At 41.4% G+C, this 20,173-nt stretch overlaps 1 protein-coding gene across 2 annotated transcripts in view; it reads left to right on the top strand.

The window, feature by feature from the left end:
- Positions 1-7,500, top strand: part of LOC129853131 (EGF-like repeat and discoidin I-like domain-containing protein 3) — a 234,777-nt gene extending 227,277 nt beyond the window's left edge. For both annotated transcript variants that reach the window (XM_055918856.1, XM_055918855.1), the window contains exon 10: positions 5,109-7,500. In XM_055918856.1, the coding sequence (XP_055774831.1) occupies positions 5,109-5,258 (150 nt within the window). In that variant the 3' untranslated portion in view covers positions 5,259-7,500. The remainder of the gene's footprint in view (positions 1-5,108) is intronic.
- Positions 7,501-20,173: the final 12,673 nt, after the last annotated feature.

Below are 20,173 nucleotides of genomic sequence, written 5' to 3'. Positions count from 1 at the left end.
CTACCAGATAAGGTGAATAACTTCTATGTGCGCTTCAAGGCTAGCAACGCTGATCTATGCATGAGAGCACCAGCTGTTCCAAACGAATGTGTGATCACGCTCTCCATAGGTGATGTGAGTAAGACGTTAAAACAGTTTAACATTCACAAGGCAGCAGGGCCAGACGAGTTACCAGAACGCTTACTCAGAGCATGGACTGACCAACTGGCAGTGTCTTCACTAACATTTTCAGTCCCCCCCCCCTCAAACAGTCTGTAATATCTACATGTTTCAAGCAGACAAGCATAGTCCTTGTTCCCAAGAACGCCAAGGTAACCTGTCTAAGTGACTATCAACCCCGTAGCACTCACAAATATAGCCTTTCAAAGGCTAGTCATGGCTCACATGAATATCATCATCCCAGACACCCTGGACCCACTCCAATTCGCCAACTGCCCCAACAGATCCACAGATTACGCAATCTCTATTGCACTCCAGAATGCCGTTTCCCACCTGGACAAAGTAACACTCACGTGATAATGCTGTTCATTCACTACAGCTCAGCGGTCAACACCATTGTTCCCTTCAAGCTCATCACTAAGCTAAGGACCCTGGGATTAAACACCTCCTTCTGCAACTGGATCCTGGACTTCTTGACGGCCCGCCCCCAGGTGGTGAGTTTTGGCAACAACACATCTGCTATGCTGACCCTCAAAACGGGGGCCCCTCAGGGATGCATACTTAGTCCCCTCCTGTACTCCCTGTTCACTCACGACTGCATAGCCGCGCACAACTCCAGCACCATCTTTAAGTTTGCAGATGACACAACGTTGGTAGGATTGATCACCGATGACAATGAGACGCTCTACAGGGAGAGGGTCAGAGAGAGTGTCAGGCAACTGCTTGGCATCTGACCACAAGGCACTACAGAGGGTAGTGTGTATGCCCCCAGTACATCACTGGGGCCGAGCTCTCTGCCATCCAGGACCTCTATACCAGGCGGTGTCAGAGGAAGACCCTAAAAATTGCCAAAGACTCCAGCCACGCAAGTCATAGACTGTTCTCTCTGCTACTGCACGGAAAGCAATACAGGTGTACCAAGTTTGGAACCAACAGGACCATGAACAGCTCCTACCCCCAAGCTATAAAACTGCTAAATAGTTAGTTAAAATGTTAACCAATAGCTACCCGGAATATCTATTGACCCTTTTTGCACTAATCTCTTTGACTTAACACATGCGCTGCTGTTACTGTTTTTTATCTATCCCATTGCCTAGTCACTTTATCCCTACATATATGTACATATCTACCTCAATTACATCTTACCCCTGCACATTGACTCGGAACTGGTACCCCGTGTATATAGCCAAGTTATCGTTACTCATTGTGTATTTATTCCTTGTGTTATTGTTTTTCTATTTATTCCTATTTTATTTTTTTATATATATTTTTCCACTATTTATTTCTGCATTGTTGGGAAGGGCCCGTAAGTAAGCATTTCCCTGTTAGTCTACACCTGTTGTTTACGAAGCATGTGACAGATATATTTGATTTGATTTGATTCACTCTATTCCAACCATTATTTTGAGCCTTCCTCCCCTCAACAGCCTCATGTGGAATGGAGGTGGGAGAAAGAGCGGTAGGAAAGAACTAGGGACGAGAAACTGTAGGGAGGGAAACCATGAAAAAGAATGAAGGATGAAGAGTTGGTCCTTAACTGTACAGCATGCTGTATGAGTAGACGTGTGAATACCAAAGACATTCTTAATCGAATCCAGAGTAGGAGAGACATGATCAAGAGAAAAAGACCAAACGACACAGGAGGAGGAGAGAGAAACAGATGAGGAGAGACATGAGGAGAGAGAAAGTAACTCCTTACATGTCCATGTTTTGCATGCCTAGTGGTGTGTGTGTGTGTGTGTGTGTGTGTGTGTGTGTGTGTGTGAGTGTGTGTGTGTGTGTGTGTGTGTGTGTGTGTGTGTGTGTGTGTGTGTGTGTGTGTGTGTGTGTGTGTGTGTAGGTTTTTTAAACCTAACATACTGCTTCCCCCATCAATCAGAGGCTGGATTGCCTGTCACCCTCTCTTCATGCAGATAAGGGCCCTTGAGGCCCCCTGTGTTGCACTACCACCAGAGATCCAGGGGGTAAACTGCAGTAAGCTGCAACCACTCTACCTAAACCCATTCCAACCCATTGCCTCCCTTTTTGGGTTAAATAGCTCCATCAGAATATTGTGTTCACTTTAGACCTACTCTGTATCTGCATCCAGCACACTGGTTTAATGGGTCAGGTCAGAGTCTTGTGTGGTCATGAGTCTATAACATGTGTGTTGGTTGCTTCCACCAAGACCTCCTCTGTTTCACCAAAACAAATGTGGTTGCAGTGGTGGGTTTGCTATGCTGGCGATGCCGGAACATTGATGTTTGAATAGCTGCATGTATTTGGAACCACACTTCCATGAGATCATAACTGATTAGAATAAATAACTATTTGATTGACTTGTTTTCATACTTTGGTTTTTACTAAGGCTAATTAAGATTTCCTCCAATCCTCCATTTAAACCTATTTAATTGAAGAATCAAGGGAAGATTCATTTGATGGGGGATTGTGTACGAAGAGTTTCTAAAATGTGTGGCAAATTAGTTCACATAAAATAAACATGAAGATATTTGTCATTTGTATTATCTTCAAGCTCTAAGAGATAGTGTCTTCAAAAACAGTTTATTGGTGTAAACATCAACAGTATCCATTTTGGGCTCACTATTTACATCCTTTTTAGGACTCTGGTCTGGACCATTAAACCAGTCTGCTGGATAATGTCTTCACCTTGAGTGTGAGGGGTATCGGAGATGACACTTATTTTGTAAGAATTCACACCTTTGGCATTCACGCCTCTAAGTAAGTGTGGAGTGGTTTTTGGAGAGAAACCTGATATGTTTGTTGAATAGGGAGGTGTGGGCATCTTTTGTGAATGTATTTGCAGATTGCAATAAAAGACAACATCCTTCATTGTACATAAACACAGACTCTAGTGAGTGCATCAGATATGTTGATCATATCTGACACACACGCCAACAGTTATGAATCAAATCATGCTTGGAAGTCATTGGGAGATTTGCACGAAAGGGTCACATCCACATATCCTGTGTAGAATTACATAATGTCTAATTATTTTTCACATAAAAGCAACATGAAAGATAACAAGGCCCATATTGATGTATACAAAACAGCACAGAACCAGTTCTAACTCTCCATTTTTACACTACTAAATCAGAGTTAGGACTTTTTCCTGACTATGTGATCTGACAGGGAAAAACGCTTGGCCCTAATGAAATAACATTTTATTGGTTGCATACATATATCTTGTAGATGTTATCGCAGATGCAGCAAAATGCTTGTGTTTCTAGCTCCAACAGTGCAATAATACCTAACAATACAAAACAATATACACAAATTCAAAAATGAAATGAGAAAGGAATTAAGGAATTAAGAAATATCAGAAAGAGCCATGTCAGATTCTGAATATAAATATGTATGTATATTATGGTATTTATAGACATTATGGACAGTAAATGAATAAAGGTGTGTACAGCAGTAGGATGAGCCTTGACTAGAGAACTGTATATACTGTATATATGAAGTGGGTAAAACAGCATATACACATTATTAAAGTTAACAGTGTTCAATGACTATGTACATAGGGCGGCAGTCTCTCAGGTGGGTGGTAGCTGGCTAGTAAAAGTGACGAAGTTCAGGGCAGGGTACTGGGCGGAGGCTTTATGTGCCCTACTCACTGTGCCCAGTCAGAACTGCTGTAATTCTAGAGCTTTCAGCAGCATACTCTCCCAGGGCTTGTGTAGGGCTGATGATAAGGACTTGGTATGAGTGCTATCGCTGATCATACCCAAGGCCCCAGTAAAGCCATTGAGAAGACATCCTCCCTAGTGGGGGAATTACCTTAGTGCGTGTTAGCGATCTGTGGAATATTTTAGGAATTGAGCAGCCTGAAGTGACTATGGAGTGTCTTGCAGTAGGAGGATAATGCAGGCCTTCTCACTGCTCTCTTCAGTAAGGAGCAGGATTCTTAGAGTGGAAATGCGGTGTGGCTTGCTCAAGTGTCATTATTTCACGCGAATCCTGTGCACGATGCAGCAGAACACATCAAAGTAGATCAGAAATGGAATATCTTTAGCTTTTGAGACCCTTCTACCATACATACCAGCTAGAGTTCCCTTACATCACAACTGAATATCCCTGGTCCTGGAAGGACCGACAGGAATTAACTTTGTATTTGATAATCAACACCTAATCGTTAAGCCCTTGATTAGTTGAATGAATCAGATGTGCTGGTGCTGGGCAAGAAAAGGTTTGCCCCCCAGTGGGGCCCCAGGAACAGAACTGAGAAAGCCTGAGAAAACCATAGAAAGGTGTCTGAAAGAATGCTTTCTAGGGTTCATAGTTGGCTAATGTCAAGTCAACCACTCAGAATGTCTTCAGCACCTGCAGGGGTCCGTCCCACTGGTTTTCCATTTCACATAATGGCGAGTCCCATTACATCCCAATTAAATAGTCATAATCACGCTTGTTTAATTGAAATGATCACGGCCTTCAATGAAGCGGTCCCAGTAGGTACCTATCACCCATATTCCATTTAATTCTACTGTCGATTAACCACACTTAGACACAAGGCTTGTATTTATCAACAACACAGTGTGCATCCCAATACATTTGTTATGCTTGTTTATATTTGAATATTTTATTCTCGCTCGCTTAACTACATATCAGCAGAGAGATTGATCATTTGCTTCTGGGCTGTTGTTTAGCAAACTGCCTGTCTATTGGGTTTTGATGGATGCTACTGCACCAAGAATGGTCTGCCGTGAGGGAAATGACAATAGGTTGCTACAGTATGGAAGTACGTTATGGAAATGTAGCCATCAGAATTATGTAGCCTACACAGCATGTCCATCTCTCTTTATCTTCTTCTAACCTTTGCTCTTGCTATCCTTTCTTATTTCCCTTTGTTTGCGTGATGAGGTGCACAAATGCTAATAAGCTTTCTGAGGTCTGTGTGGGTGTTCAAGATCACAATTCATTTAATGTCATTCCCACTGTCCTTCCTTTCGCAGGTGTTCCAAGGAAACTTTGACAATGACACGCACAGAAAGAACGTGATTGCTCCGCCCATCTACGCCCGATTTGTCCGGATCCTTCCATGGTCGTGGTACAGCAGGATCACTTTGCGTGCAGAGTTACTGGGATGCACAGAGGAAGAGTGACCAACCCCTCCCCCTCCCCCTCCTCCCTCCCCCCTTTAATAATGGATCATCTAGCCCAGATCCAGTGTTTCAATATAAACTGTGCAACCTGTAAAAAGAAATCAATTTCAAATGGATTTTTCAAGAATACGTGTTTGGTTGTGTTGGGTTGCTGTTTGTTTTTTGTACAATGATTTAAACTTGTCCTTGTCCTCATTTTTTTCTTTTTGTGGGTAATGTCTTTTTTTTCTCCAGATTTCCATCGTGTTTCGAATGAACTTGTGTAACATATTTGACTGGCAGGGGTGGGGGAGTGGGGAGGGGAATCACACTGATTTAAACCTATTGCCATGGAAGCTACTGTACAGTGTCACTTTTTAACAAAGACGACATGAAACCTATCTACCATGCTTCATTGGACATTATTAACCCCACTTCAACTCATAGCGGAACTATCCAAGAAATCCTTCAACGATGACAACTAAAATACTACAGTGACAGATATATTTTACACCTCTTCAAGCCAGGCTTTTACCATTGCTGACACTGACATTGTAACGCAAGTCAAAAACAACAACAATGCCAATGTATTTTATGTAAAACACTTAATAATTGCATGGTGCATAAATTATTATATTAAATGTATATTATGACAAATCATTTATAACTCCTTCCCTAAGAGCAATCGCTTTGTTTTAGGGATCTATTTTTACGTGCATTTTAAATAGTTCTGATACACACCGCAAAAGCTTAAAGAGTGACTGATCTGCTCGACGAATAACAAGCAGAATAGACACTGACCTTGATGGGCTAGCTGAGTGAAGAGTCCAAATGCTCTCAGCTTTTTATTGCTTCTTTAATTTATTTCAATGTAATTTGCATTTCAAGATATTTACCTGGAATTACGTCACATTTGTAGAATTGTATACTTTGTTTACTTTTGTTTTTGTCTGCTTTTGTATCCTGCCCAATTCTGCCTTTACAATATCCTTTTGAATCAATTTGAAAAGCTCAGGATAGAAATCATCCATCCATACCCACAATTTTATCATTTCTAAGAGTAAGCCCTCCTTTTAATATAATATTTTAAAAAATGTTTACATTTACAGACATTACCATGGCAATTAAATTAATAAAATGACAAACTTACTTCACAGAAATATTTTATTTATTTATTATATTTTCTTTTTTATATCAAAATACATAGTGACAGCATAACACAAACAGCTTTCTATTCATGCATTTTCAACAAAAAAACACAGTAAGAACTTTGAATATATATATCTGTCTTTGTTTGATATGTACAATGAACATTATCAATTGTTGTTTGAGTATGTCACTGTATTTCAGTGTTGCATTTTAAAGTATCATTACGTGCATCATAAAAAAAAATATTTGAATGACACCAGAAATACCAGAATAGTCAAGGACTTATGCCCATTTTTTGCAATATGATTGGGGGAAAAAGCCACTTGACTTTTACCCTTGTTTGTGCAATTTCCAATCGGAATGTCCCTGGAGTGACCTTTATGATATTGGGACATTACGTCCCAAAAATAAAGTTGCCCGATGTATTTCATTCATAATTCTGAATCCCATATACGCTGATAGAGCGATTTTGTTTGAACAACATTGGATGTGAAGTTGCTATTGGTGTAAAACAGTGTAACATTTGTTAGATCCATGGACACAGCATAAGCGTCATGCCATGCAACTAACTCACTTTTTATAATGGATGTATTTGGCTAGGCATAATGTTTTTTATTTAATTTTTTGATATCTTGGCTTTTGATTGAGCTATTTACTAGTATTTCTTGTCCAGCTGTTCCTGTCTCCATAAGGTTGTCTGCTTGATTGATCATTCTAGATGGCTGCCTGTGTGCACTTTTCACAACGGGATTTTACTGACCAATGGATATGGCAGCATGACGTATTAGGAGGGATACAGTATCAAATATGTCCATGTCCACAGGCACATTTTGTTATAACATTATGTTACAGGTCCTTTAATTTGCACTCACCATTGCTGCATTGTAAAACCTTGGCTAACTGGTGAAGGGGAACCAGGACGTCCATATTGTGTTTCTGTGTCTACTCAGTCTGAGTATCAAGCGCTATCTAGCAAAGTGTACCAATTATATGCTGATTAGTCCAAGCTTGCGAAGGAGAGTCAGAAACTAATACTGTGTACAGCTGAAAAAATATGTGGCTTCAAACATGAGCTCTTTCAGTTTGACCAATAAAAATATGTCTGTGAATCGAATGGCTTGCCTTTTTTTGCTCGCAAAGGTGTCACGTTACCGTATTCAATAGGAGAGTCTTTTCTCGTTCTCTGCTCTGCTTTCTCCCAGCGTCTGATTACACGTGGCTGTGCTGTAGCGTGTCGCCTTCATTGATTTACCGTACCGCTGCCATGCTTAGTTCCTTCATTGCACTTTCAACTTCATTCTCTTTGCTGTGGCAGGGGATCAAGACGTGAGTCGAAGGCCAAACGTGAAACTGCACTGTCTATTAATGAATCAATTACGTGAGATCCCGTATGGGGAGATAATTGCCTCGTAACTCAGGTGAGTGAAATTGCGCACCAATTAAAAGCTGATTAGAAAACAATCTGTTTAGTCTGCCTGCCCCATCCGTTATATCAGGGGTGTCAAACTCATTCCATGGAGGCCGAGTGTCTGCTGATTTTTGTTTTTTCCTTTCAATTAAGACCTAGACAACCAGGTGAGGGGGTGGGGGCAGGACCCAGTTTGGGGAAACCCTGCGTTAGAGCATGATCCGGAAAAGAGGAGATGCCGGTGGAATGAGGAGTGTGTCTTAGCAGAGCCCCAGCCTGATTTACAACTGCAGCCTGGTAAACAGGCTCTGGATGAATGCTTCCTGGGGGTATGTAGACTAGAAACAAATCGATGGAAGAATTTGGGTGAATGACTGCAAACACAGCCTTTTTTGCATTCCTAGCATAGACAAAGCCATGCCTCCAACTTGCCTTGTGTGTAGTTATATTGCAAAGTATGTATACAATAAGAATCTTAAGCTGCTAACAAGGCTGTAACTTGAATAATAACATTGAGGTTGAGCATTAACAGTTTTTATAAGAGGCTTTATTTTATTTGAGGTAAATGCATAATGTAATAAATAATAGTTTTGCACATAATCAAAGGTGTCTTTTTTCTTAGTGTAGAGGTAGTATTGTCTTTGGAAACCAATTTACACTCAATGTCTTCACCCTCTCACACATCTTTACTTATACAAAATATGTATGCTTTGTACCATTCTTTCATCTTGCCTTAAGGTTGTGCAAAAAAATAACCAAGGAAAAAAGTAAACAAATGTCAGTACAGCAAGCTACTGTTCACTGACAGAAGGAAATTGGAATTCATAAGGTCACTTCACTCAAAGAACCCCAGACCAAAGGATTAGACGGAAATGTACTTAGGAAGGCCTCAGACTGTCAAACCCAGACCAGGACCTTGAATTAGACCTGCCAGACTTTTACTCCATCACCTTGCTTCAGTGACTGGTGCATTCCCCATGCTGAGTGGTACCTATGGCCCTGACAGGTCCTGACAACTCCGTTGACTCCCTTGTTGAAGAGTGAGTGAAGATCATGTCAATCCATGTCAGCTCACCCCATGCATCTCTGTCTAGATAGTAACCAGGTCTGACATTGCTGACACACTCACATGCTCTCAGCTTCACACCTTTCCCCTTCACTCGCCCTGTGTGTGTGTGTGTGTGTGTGTGTAACCATGCATGCAAGTGCTTTCAGACAAATAAAGGTTAAGTGATGTTTTCACATCTTTAAATAGATGTAAAGCCCATTACCAAAACAAATAATCATCTTGTTCTAGATAGCAATGGCAAGTGTTTCCAAGAAACATATATGTATAGTAAATATCCTCAAACAATGCTGATACTGTCATTGAGCATAAGTGGGTCCAAATGGATCACAAACATAACAATTACATAGCATTTTTAAAGCAGGAGTTGTAGAGGAGCACTCATAGCAACCAGTAATTTTGCAACAACAACAAAACATCAATTTAGTTTGTTATCTGGACCATAATGGAATTCTAATGTCTGTGTTTCTCATTCCTGGTCCTCTCATACGATTTAATTAAGCACTCCATTTCCTTTTCCTTTTTAGTATTTCGGTTTGAATTGTTCTTTCAATTCACACCACTTTGGGACTTTTTACCTCTTTACCTACTTTTATTTTTATTTATTTATTTAACCTTTATTTAACCAGGTAGGCAAATTGAGAACACGTTCTCATTTACAATTGCGACCTGGCCAAGATAAAGCAAAGCAGTTCGACACATACAACAACACATAGTTACACATGGAGTAAAAACAAACATATAGTCAATAATACAGTGAAAAAAAATAAGTCTATATACAATGTGAGCAAGTGAGGTGAGATAAGGGAGGTGAAGGCAAACAGATATATGTATAAATAAATAAAATATAAAAAGGCCATGGAGGCGAAGTGAGTACAACACAGCAAGTAAAATAAAAACTAAAAAACACTGGAATGGTTGGTTTGCATTGGAAGAAAGTGCAAAGTAGAGACAGAAATAATGGGGTGCAAAGGAGCAAAATAAATTAATAAATAAATACAGTAGGTAAAGAGGTAGTTGTTTGGGCTAAATTGTAGATGGGTTATGTACAGGTGCAGTAATCTATGAGCTGCAGCGTGCCGTTGCCTCTCTTCAATAAAGTTGGAGCCCTAGAACTGCTGAGTTGTGACCAAAGTGTGAAGTATCTTATATAATCTTACATATTTTACATTACCACAGATTATTGCTCATAATTATCAATACTGAAAATTGTTGTATGATTTCTAGTTCAATGTGAGTTTATTTGGAGATACAGGAAGTAATTTATTACCAAAACAGGACCACCTCTGAGAAAGATGTTTGTACACCTGAATAGAATGGCAGATCCAGTGTAAGAGCGATACAATTCCTTTTCCATGATCCGTAGAGTGTGACATTTCTGACGCATCCCTGTCAACTATAGTCATCTGGTTGCCCCTCAAAACCAAAAAGCAAACACAACCAACAACATGTTTCTGGCTACTGAACATCTACAACACAACCAAACACTCAGTGTGCAAAGCGCATCTGCTTTCCCAAGACATCATTATTCCAAACACAAGCATTTGGGGACAATCAGGTGACCCGCGATACAAGCCAGTATTCCATGTCCATTCATGTCTGAGGACCTCTGGAGATGAGGTGGAAATTGGCCACTAAGGGCAACAGTGAGTGCTGTTAGCTTCAAGTAGGATCCACTTTTGCTACGGATGGGGGATGGTGAAAGAGCGTAAACATCTGCCTCTGATACCAAAGTTTGCAAGTTGAAATTCAGTGACAGAAAGTCATTTTTCATATTTTTGTTTAAAGCCTATCCCAAAACTTAACCCTTATCTTAACCATTCGGGGTTAATACCTAACATTAATCATTTGGAGTTAATGCCTGAATTTAAGCCTCAACTTTAAAAAAAAATCTGAGTTAATGCCTAAACTTAGCCTTAAACACTTTGAAATTTGACGTTTGAGAAGCATGGATGAACGCCTAATTCTGATGTGAACTGGTAGTTTGAGGAATACTTCTATTTCCATTTTGACATCCAATGTCAAATCTAGTGGGATGGCTCAGGTACTACTAATACTCAGGTACTACTACATGTACTTCAATTCCATTAAACTTCTCCAGCCATTTACAGAAGAGCTGGATCCCCTGCCGTAATCCAGCTCTATTTTCTGTTAGTCAAAACGAGTGAGACAAACAAAAGATTTGTGAACAAATTTTATTCCCTCAATATGTCTTGGAGTCAATACTTTTTTTCCTAAAATAATAACTGGATTATGTTATGGTTTCAATAGGGAAGGTATTGACATTTCCCATTTCAAAATATTGTTGTCTCTCTTTCTGCTCTCCAACTGTGTTCCCGACTGCAAGAGAAAATGGACAACACATAATATCTGCTATTAATATCTGACGTTAAGTACTGAGAACAAAAGTTGTGCTTGGTGGGTGGAATTTAATTTGGAGTCCTGTCTTTTTCCGTGAGGCTATTTGCAGAACGACATGGAGATTAAAGGTCTCGTTCCCATCAGGAGTTAGTCCACCCCTACCGGGGACGCTGTGAAGTGGCTCATTATCAGCTGAACAGGAATGACAGCACTTGCATGACAGAGAAGTCTCCCCCGCTGTTCCCGTGTGTTCTAACAGGCAGAGCCCACACACTCTGTCAGATGGGCTGACCAAAGGAGAGGCAGGGGGACTGATGAGGCACAAAATAAATAGCAGAGAAAAGTTTTGTTGTTGCGTAACCTAATGAAGGGCTGACCTGTGGGTGCAGAATCCTCGTTCGGGAACATGACATCCTTACTAGTGACATCTAGAGAACTATTCATGAGGCATGTCAAGACATTGATCACTCCATATTCCATGCAGTGCAGACGACATGATGGAGATTTTCAGCAGTGGCTGTTCAAACAGAGGTCTGCAGTCACTGTCTTACATGCACATTAAAGCAGAGTCATGGTGGACAGTTTGCTGCTGAGCCCTTAATGATGTAGAATTATTGCATTAGCCAAATCAATATGTTTTGCCTGTTGTCGATAAAGGAAGGAAAACAAACAAGTTAGAGTGAATATGGATGCGGATATTGATGCACTTGTGCATGTGTGTGTGTGTGTGTGTGTGTGTGTGTGTGTGTGTGTGTGTGTGTGTGTGTGTGTGTGTGTGTGCGTGCGTGCGTGCGTGCGTGCGTGAGTGTGAGATATAGAGACATAGTGGGAAAGAGAAAGTATGGCTGTGTAGGTAGCATCTTAAAATGCCATATTTTATGAGGTGTTCTTAAGGAAATATATAATTACGCATGTCACAGAGATAGAGGATGTGTGGCCAGGCTGGCGTAGCTCTTTCCTGCAGTCAATGACCAAAAGCACACTATTTGGCTCATTGGTGGAATGTTATTTATATTTTTCACAATTTCATAAATAATATAGACGTTGTTGTTTTTTTAACGAAAATCCAGTGTTTTTATGTCAAGCAGATTTGTTACATTTCCGTGTTCTGTGATGTATATAAAGTGTAATATTGGGATGCAAACTCAAAATTGAATACATTTCAAATGTATATCTGGCATGGTGTCTTCTTTTTTTGAGCTCATAACCATGTCTGTGAGGTGTATACTTTAGTTTCAAAGTAGATTTGTTTAAGAATACCAAGAATCACTCTGTGTGACCCTGATTTAGCCCACTGCAGTAAAAGGTTCATGAGATTTACTGATGAACCACAATGGTAGCTTCCAGCTCATACAGACAGCCACATTTAGTACAGACATCCATGACAGATAGATACCTTGGTTTTATGGGACTGTAGTATATTATATACTAGTGTTGGTAGCTTTATGAGTATGCTATGTTATTGTGATAATATTGAATCCCGGAGCGGCTTAGTACTTGTGTCGGCATTGTGGTTTCAGAGCAGACAATAGAACAGAACTCTTACTCAGAAATCAGTAAGATTTTGTGGAAAGTATGAATGCAGTTAACTATCCTCCATCCAGACTGCTGTGTGCATTGATCTTTTTATTTCACCTTTATTTAACCAGGTAGGCCAAATGAGAACAAGTTCTCATTTACAACTGCAACCTGACCAAGACAAAGCAAAGCAGTGCGACAAAAACAACACAGAGTTACACATGGGATAAACAATCGTACAGTCAATTTTTTTAATTTTTAATTTCACCTTTATTTAAACAGGTAGGCCAGTTGAGAACAAGTTCTCATTAGCAACTGCGACCTAGCCAAGATAAAGCAAAACAGTTCGACAGAACAACAACACAGAGTTACACATGGAGTAAACAAACATACAGTCAATAACACAATAGGAAAAAAATCTATGTCAAGTGTGTGCAAATAAGGTAAGATTAGGGAGGTAAGGCAATAATAGGCCGTAGTGGCGAAGTAATTACAATTTAGCAATTCAAAAATGGAGTGATAGATGTGCAGAAGATGAATGTGCAAGTAGGGATACTGGGGTGCAAAGGAGCAAAATTTTTTTTTTAAGAATAACAATATGGGGATGAGGTAGTTGAATGGGCTATGTACAGATGCAGTGATCAGTGAGCTGCTCTGACACATGATGCTTAAAGTTAGTGAGGGAGATGTGAGTCTCCAGCTTCAGTGATTTGTGCAATTCATTCCAGTCATTGGCAGCAGAGAACTGGAAGGAAAGGAGGCCAAAGGAGGAATAGGCTTTGCGGGTCACCAGTGAAATATACCTGCTGGAGCGCGTGCTACGGGTGGGTGCTGCTATGGTGACCAGTGAGCTGAGATAAGGCGGAGCTTTACCTAGCAAAGACGTATAGATGACCTGGAGCCAGTGGGTTTGGCGACGAATACGAAGCGAGGGCCAGCCAACGAGAGCATACAGGTCACAGTGGTGGGTATTATATGGGGCTTTGGTGACAAAACAGATGGCACTGTCATAGACTACATCCAATTTGCTTAGTAGAGTGTTGGAGGCTATTTTATAAATGACATCGCCGAAGTCAAGGATCGGTAGGATAGTCAGTTTTACAAGGGATGTTTGGTAGCATGAGTGAAGGATGCTTTGTCGAGAAATAAGAAGCCGATTCTAGATTTGATTTTGGATTGGAGATGCTTAATGTGAGTCTGGAAGGAGAATTTACAGTCTAATCAGACAATTAGGTATTTGTAATTGTCCACATATTCTAAGTCAGAACCGTCCAGAGTAGTGATGCTAGACGGGCGGGCAGGTGTGGGCATCGATCGGTTGAAGAGCATGCATTTAGTATTAGTAGCATTTAAGAGCAGTTGGAGGCCACAGAAGGAGAGTTGTATGGCATTGAAGCTCGTCTGGAGGTTAGTTAACACAGTGTCCAAAGAAGGGCCAGAAGTACACAGAATGGTGTTGTCTGCGTAGAGGTGGATCAGAGCATCACCAGCAGCAAGAGCAACATCATTGATGTATACAGAGAAAGAGTCGGCCCGAGAATTGAACCCTGTGGCACCCCGTAGAGACTGCCAGAGGTCCGGACAACAGGCCCTCCAATTCGACACACTGAACTCTGTCTGAGAAGTAGTTAGTGAACCATGTGAGGCAGTCGTTAGAGAAACCAAGGCTGTTGAGTCTGCCGATAAGAATGTGGTGATTGACAGAGTTGAAAGCCTTAACCAGGTCGATGAATATGGCTTCACAGTATTGTCTCTTATCGATGGCGGTTATGATATCGTTTAGGACCTTGAGCGTGGCTGAGGTGCACCCATGACCAGCTCGCAAACCAGATTGCATAGCGGAGAAGGTACGGTGGGATTCGAAATGGTCGGTGATCTGTTTGTTAACTTAGCTTTCGAAGACCTTAGAAAGACAGGGTAGGATAGATATAGGTCTGTAACAGTTTGGGTCTGGAGTGTCTCCCCCTTTGAAGAGGGGGATGACCGCGGCAGCTTTCCAATCTTTGGGGATCTCAGACGATATGAAAGAGAGGTTGAACATGCTAGTAATAGGGGTTGCAACAATTACGGCGGATAATTTTAGAAAGAGAGGGTCCAGGTTGTCTAGCCCATCTGATTTGTAGGGGTCCAGATTTTGCAACTCTTTCAAAACATCAGCTATCTGGATTTGGGTGAAGGAGAAATGGGGGAGGTTTGGGCAAGATGCTGTGGGCGGTGCAAGGCTGTTGACTGGGGTAGGGGTAACCAGGTGGAAAGCATGGCCAGCCGTAGAAAAATGCTTTTTGAAATTCTCAATATTCATGGTTTTATCGGTGGTGACAGTGTTTCCTAGCCTCAGTGCAGTGGGCAGCTGGGATGAGGTGCTCTTATTCTCCATGGACTTTACAGTGTCCTAGAACTATTTGGAGTTTGTGCTGCAGGATGCAAATTTCTGTTTGAAAAAGCTTGCCTTTGCTTTCCTAACTCCCTGTATATATTGGTTCTTAACTTCCCTGAAAAGTTGCATATTGCGGGGGCTATTCAATGCTAATGCAGTTAGCCACAGGATGTTTTTGTGCTGGTCAAGGGCAGTCAGGTCTGGAGAGAACCAAGGGCTATATCTGTTCCTGGTTCTAATTTGTTTGAATGTGGCATGCTTATTTAAGATGGTGAGGAAAGCACTTTTAAAGAATAACCAGGCATCCTCTACTGACGGAATGAGGTCAATATCCTTCCAGGATACCCGGGCCAAGTCGATTAGAAAGGCCTTCTCACTGAAGTGTTTTAGTGAGCGTTTGACAGTGATGAGGGGTGGTTGTTTGACCGCGGACCCATTATGGATGCAGGCAATGAGGCAGTGATTGCTGAGATCCTGGTTGAAGACAGCAGAGGTGTATTTAGAGGGCAGGTTGGTCAGGATGATATCTACGAGGGTGCCCGTGTTTACAGATTTGGGGTAGTACATGGTAGGCTCATTGGTAATTTTGTGTGAGATTGAGGGCAATAACACAATAGAAAAAGCTGTATACAGTGTGTGCAAATGAAGTAAGGAGGTAAGGCAATAAATAGGCCAATAGTGACAAAGTAATTACAATTTAGCAATTTACACTGCAGTGATATATGTGCAGATGAGGATGTGCAAGTAGAAATACTGGTGTGCAAAAGAGCAGAAAAACAAAAACAAATACGGGGATGAGGTAGGTAGTTGGTTGGCTGGATGGGAGATATACTCTGCTACCAAGCAAAAAGGCAGTAACTGCTCATAGCGTGGAACTGAGAAAAATAGCTTTTTGTAGCAAAAATTACATTAACTAATTTTCAACCAAATGAGTAGTTACTGCCTTTTTGCTTGGTAGGGCAGAATAAGTCTCCAACTTCAGTGATTTTTGCAATTTGTTCCAGTCATTGGCAGCAGAGAACTGGAAGGAAAGGAAGCCAAAGGAGGAATAGGCTTTGTGGTCACCAGTGAAATATACCTGCTGGAGCGCATGCTACGGGTGGGTGCTGCTATGGTGACCAGTGAGCTGAGATAAGGCGGAGCTTTACCTAGCAAAGACGTATAGATGACCTTGAGCCAGTGGGTTTGGCGACTAATATGTAGCGAGGATCAGCCAACGAGAGCATACAGGTCACAGTGGTGGGTAGTATGTGGGGCTTTGGTGACAAAATGGATGGCACTGTCATAGACTGCATCCAATTTGCTGAGTAGAGTGTTGGAGGCTATTTTGTAAATGACATCGCTGAAGTCAAGGATCGGTAGTATAGTCAGTTTTACGAGGGTATGTTTGGCAGCATGAGTGAAGGAGGCTTTGTTGAGAAATACGAAGCCGATTCTAGATTAAATTTTGGATTGGAGATGCTTAATGTGAGTCTGGAAAGAGATTTTACAGCCTAGCCAGACACCTACGTATTTATAGTTGTCCACATATTCTAAGTCTGAACCGTCCAGAGTAGTGATGCTAGTCGGGCGGGTGGGTGCAGGCAGTGATCGGTTGAAGAGCATGCATTTAGTTTTACTTGCATTTAAGAGCAGTTGGAGGCCACGGAAGGAGTGTTGTATGGTATATATATACAGAGAAAAGAGTCAGCCTGAGAATTGAACCCTGTGGCACCCCCATAGAGAAGGCCAGAGGTCCGGACAACAGGCCCTCTGATTTGACACTCTGAACTCTATCTGAGAAGTAGTTAGTGAACCAGTCGAGGCAGTCATTAGAGAATCCAAGGCTGTTGAGTCTGCCGTTTATATGCTGCTGTAGTGTATGAATGCAGTTAACTAGCCTCCATCCAGACTGCTGTGTGTATATGCTACTGTAGTGTATGAATGCAGTTAACTAGCCTCCATCCAGACTGCTGTGTGTATATGCTACTGTAGTGTATGAATGCAGTTAACTAGCCTCCATCCAGACTGCTGTGTGTATATGCTACTGTAGTGTATGAATGCAGTTAACTAGCCTCCATCCAGACTGCTGTGTGTATATGCTACTGTAGTGTATGAATGCAGTTAACTAGCCTCCATCCAGACTGCTGTGTGTATATGCTACTGTAGTGTATGAATGCAGTTAACTAGCCTCCATCCAGACTGCTGTGTGTATATGCTACTGTAGTGTATGAATGCAGTTAACTAGCCTCCATCCAGACTGCTGTGTGTATATGCTACTGTAGTGTATGAATGCAGTTAACTAGCCTCCATCCAGACTGCTGTGTGTATATGCTACTGTAGTGTATGAATGCAGTTAACTAGCCTCCATCCAGACTGCCACCCACAACATTTGAATATAACAGCGCTAGGGAATTAGATCAGCTGCCACTAAATATGTTTACAGATGCTATTCCAGGGATCACATTGACGTTTTTTTTTAAATCTCTAGAGCACTTATGTGTTGTAACATTGTCTAATGTACTGTATTTTGCAGACAGTTAAAATCACAAAACTGAATATAATATTATTTCAATCATTCAGGAGACTCACTTTGTATACTGAGCAGTGTGAGGACAAACAACTATTCAATCAAATAATTCTCAAAGGGCTTGTCAGCAGTTTTCCAAGAGGGGACTGCATGAATTTCCATAGAAGCCAATGCTAGTTAATTATAGCAGATTTTTGTCGTTAACACTTACCTAATTTGTCGGTATGGGTCTGTGTTTGTCACACTCACAATTGTGGGCGCATGTGTTTTGCGTACGGTGCAAAATCTTTCTCGTTATCTTGTTTGTGGAGTCCGTGGGGAGTCTTTGGCAGACCTGGGCCAACCTTGTGCGCAGCATTCACTTCTCTAACTAAATTATTGCTAATGTTATTTGGGATTCCAGTTACCTATGGAACATTGAAGTAAGTCAAGTATGCTACCAAAAAGCTTCAGAGATTGCCAGGCAAACTCCTCTCCTGTATCTTATTTAGGCCAGATCTACCGTGAGCTAAGGATTATGGGTCTTTCTATAACCTAGGCTACCAATGAGCATTTCTTGTAGTGGAGCTGTTTGGAGCTGTTACAAAATCATTAATAATAAATAGCTTTTTTTCTCTTCATGTGAATACATTAAGATATAGAGGGGGAACGTAGATAGATTCAATATGTATCTACATTCCATAGGGTTGCAGGTAGCCTAGTGGTTAGAGTGTTGGACTAGTAACTTGAATGTTGGAAGATCAAATCCCTCAGCTGACAACATGGCATTCATGACCGCAGTAAAGTTCCATGTGACTATTGAGTCACAGTAATCTCCTTTTATGCACTCTAGACATGCTTTGGTAGTACCCAGCTTGGTAACGACCAACAGGTCCTAATGGCCTGGTTTCTCAGGGCTCTATTGTCCCTCTAACCACTCTAACAATGCAAATGCAATCAAAATTCACATCAAAACACATCAGCAAAACAGTATCATGCTTTTAAAACTCACCTCACCGTGATAATTTGAAGAAAGAAGGTCAATAGTAGGTTGAAACTGAGTGTAAAATGTGTCGTTGTGGATCTTGTTTCAAAGCAATATCCACAACGAAATGGACAGCGATTTCTAAGGTGATGATTCATTCAAAACACTCATACACATACCGTACCTTCAGAAAGTATTCAGAATTCACATTTTGTTACATTTTGTTACATTACAGCATTTTTCTAAAACTGATTAAAAAAATATAAAATCCTCAACAATCTACACACATAATAACACATAATAACACATAATGATGAAGCGAAGACAGGTTTTTATAAATTTTTGCAAATGTATTACAAATAAAAAACAGAAGTACCTTATTTATATAAGTATTCAGACCCTTTGCTATGAGACTCGAAATTGAGCTCAGATGCATCCTGTTGTCATTGGTCATCTTTGAGATGTTACTACAACTTGATTGGAGTCCACCTGTGGTAAATTCAAGTGATTGGACATGATTTGGAAAGGCACACATCTGTCTCTATAAGGTCCCACAGTTGACAGTGCATGTCAGAGCAAAAACCAACCTATGAGGTCGAAGGAATTGTCTTTAGAGCTCCGAGACAGGATTGTGTAAAGGCACAGATCTGGGGAAGGGTACCCAAAAATGTCTGTAGCATTGAAGGTCCCCAAGAACACAGTGGCCTCAATCATTCTTAAATGGAAGAAGTTTGGAACCACCAAGACTCTTCCTAGAGCTGGCTGGCCAGCGAAACTGAGCAAACGGGGGAGAAGGGCCTTGCTCGGGGAGGTGACCAAGAACCCAATGGTCACTTTGACAGAGCTCTAGAGTCCCTCTGTGGAGATGGGAGAACCTTCCAGAAGGACAACCATCTCTGCATTACTGCACCAATAAGGCCTTTATGGTAGAGTGACCAGACGGAAGCCACTCCTCAGTAAAACGCACATGACAGCCCACTTGGGGTTTGCCAAAAGGCACCTAAAGTCTCTCAGACAATGAGAAACAAGATTCTCTGGTCTGATGAAACCAAGATTGAAACCAAGAGTGAAACCAAGAGTGCACATCTAATTAGTTGGATTGAAGCCAGAGTGTGACTAGTAGACATGTAAATATATACTTTCTCTGTTTCCAGCAGGTCTCCGGCTACCCAGACCTGTCTGATCAGCCTGGTAGGGTGCCGTGGGTGTCCAGCTTACACCTGTGAAAATCTGTGTGTGTATAGCAATGGAATGAAACATCCAACCAATACCTCAAGTGTCGTGCTGTAGATCCACCACAGACCTGAAGGGTTGTGGGGTCCTGTCCTGAAACAACCCCTAGCCCCTACCACTAGACACTTGTGGAGATCTGGACAGGTGTAAGCAATACTGCCAAAATTCCACCAAGCCTATCAGAGGGTGAGGTGGACCTCTCACCATGTCACCACCCATCAATCCCTTTCAGATCTCCACAAGTTTCTAGACTCTGGGCAGTAGGGGCTAGGGGTTGTTTCTGGACAGGCCATGGGTATCACGGTAGCTCAGTCAGTCAGTCAGTCAGTCTGGCACTGTAAAAAAATTGTT

Source organism: Salvelinus fontinalis, chromosome 4, assembly GCF_029448725.1.
Source record: "Salvelinus fontinalis isolate EN_2023a chromosome 4, ASM2944872v1, whole genome shotgun sequence".
Taxonomy (NCBI): Eukaryota; Metazoa; Chordata; class Actinopteri; order Salmoniformes; family Salmonidae; genus Salvelinus; species Salvelinus fontinalis.
Note: the sequence above shows the minus strand (reverse complement) of the source record. Positions and strands in the feature narration are given on the sequence as shown.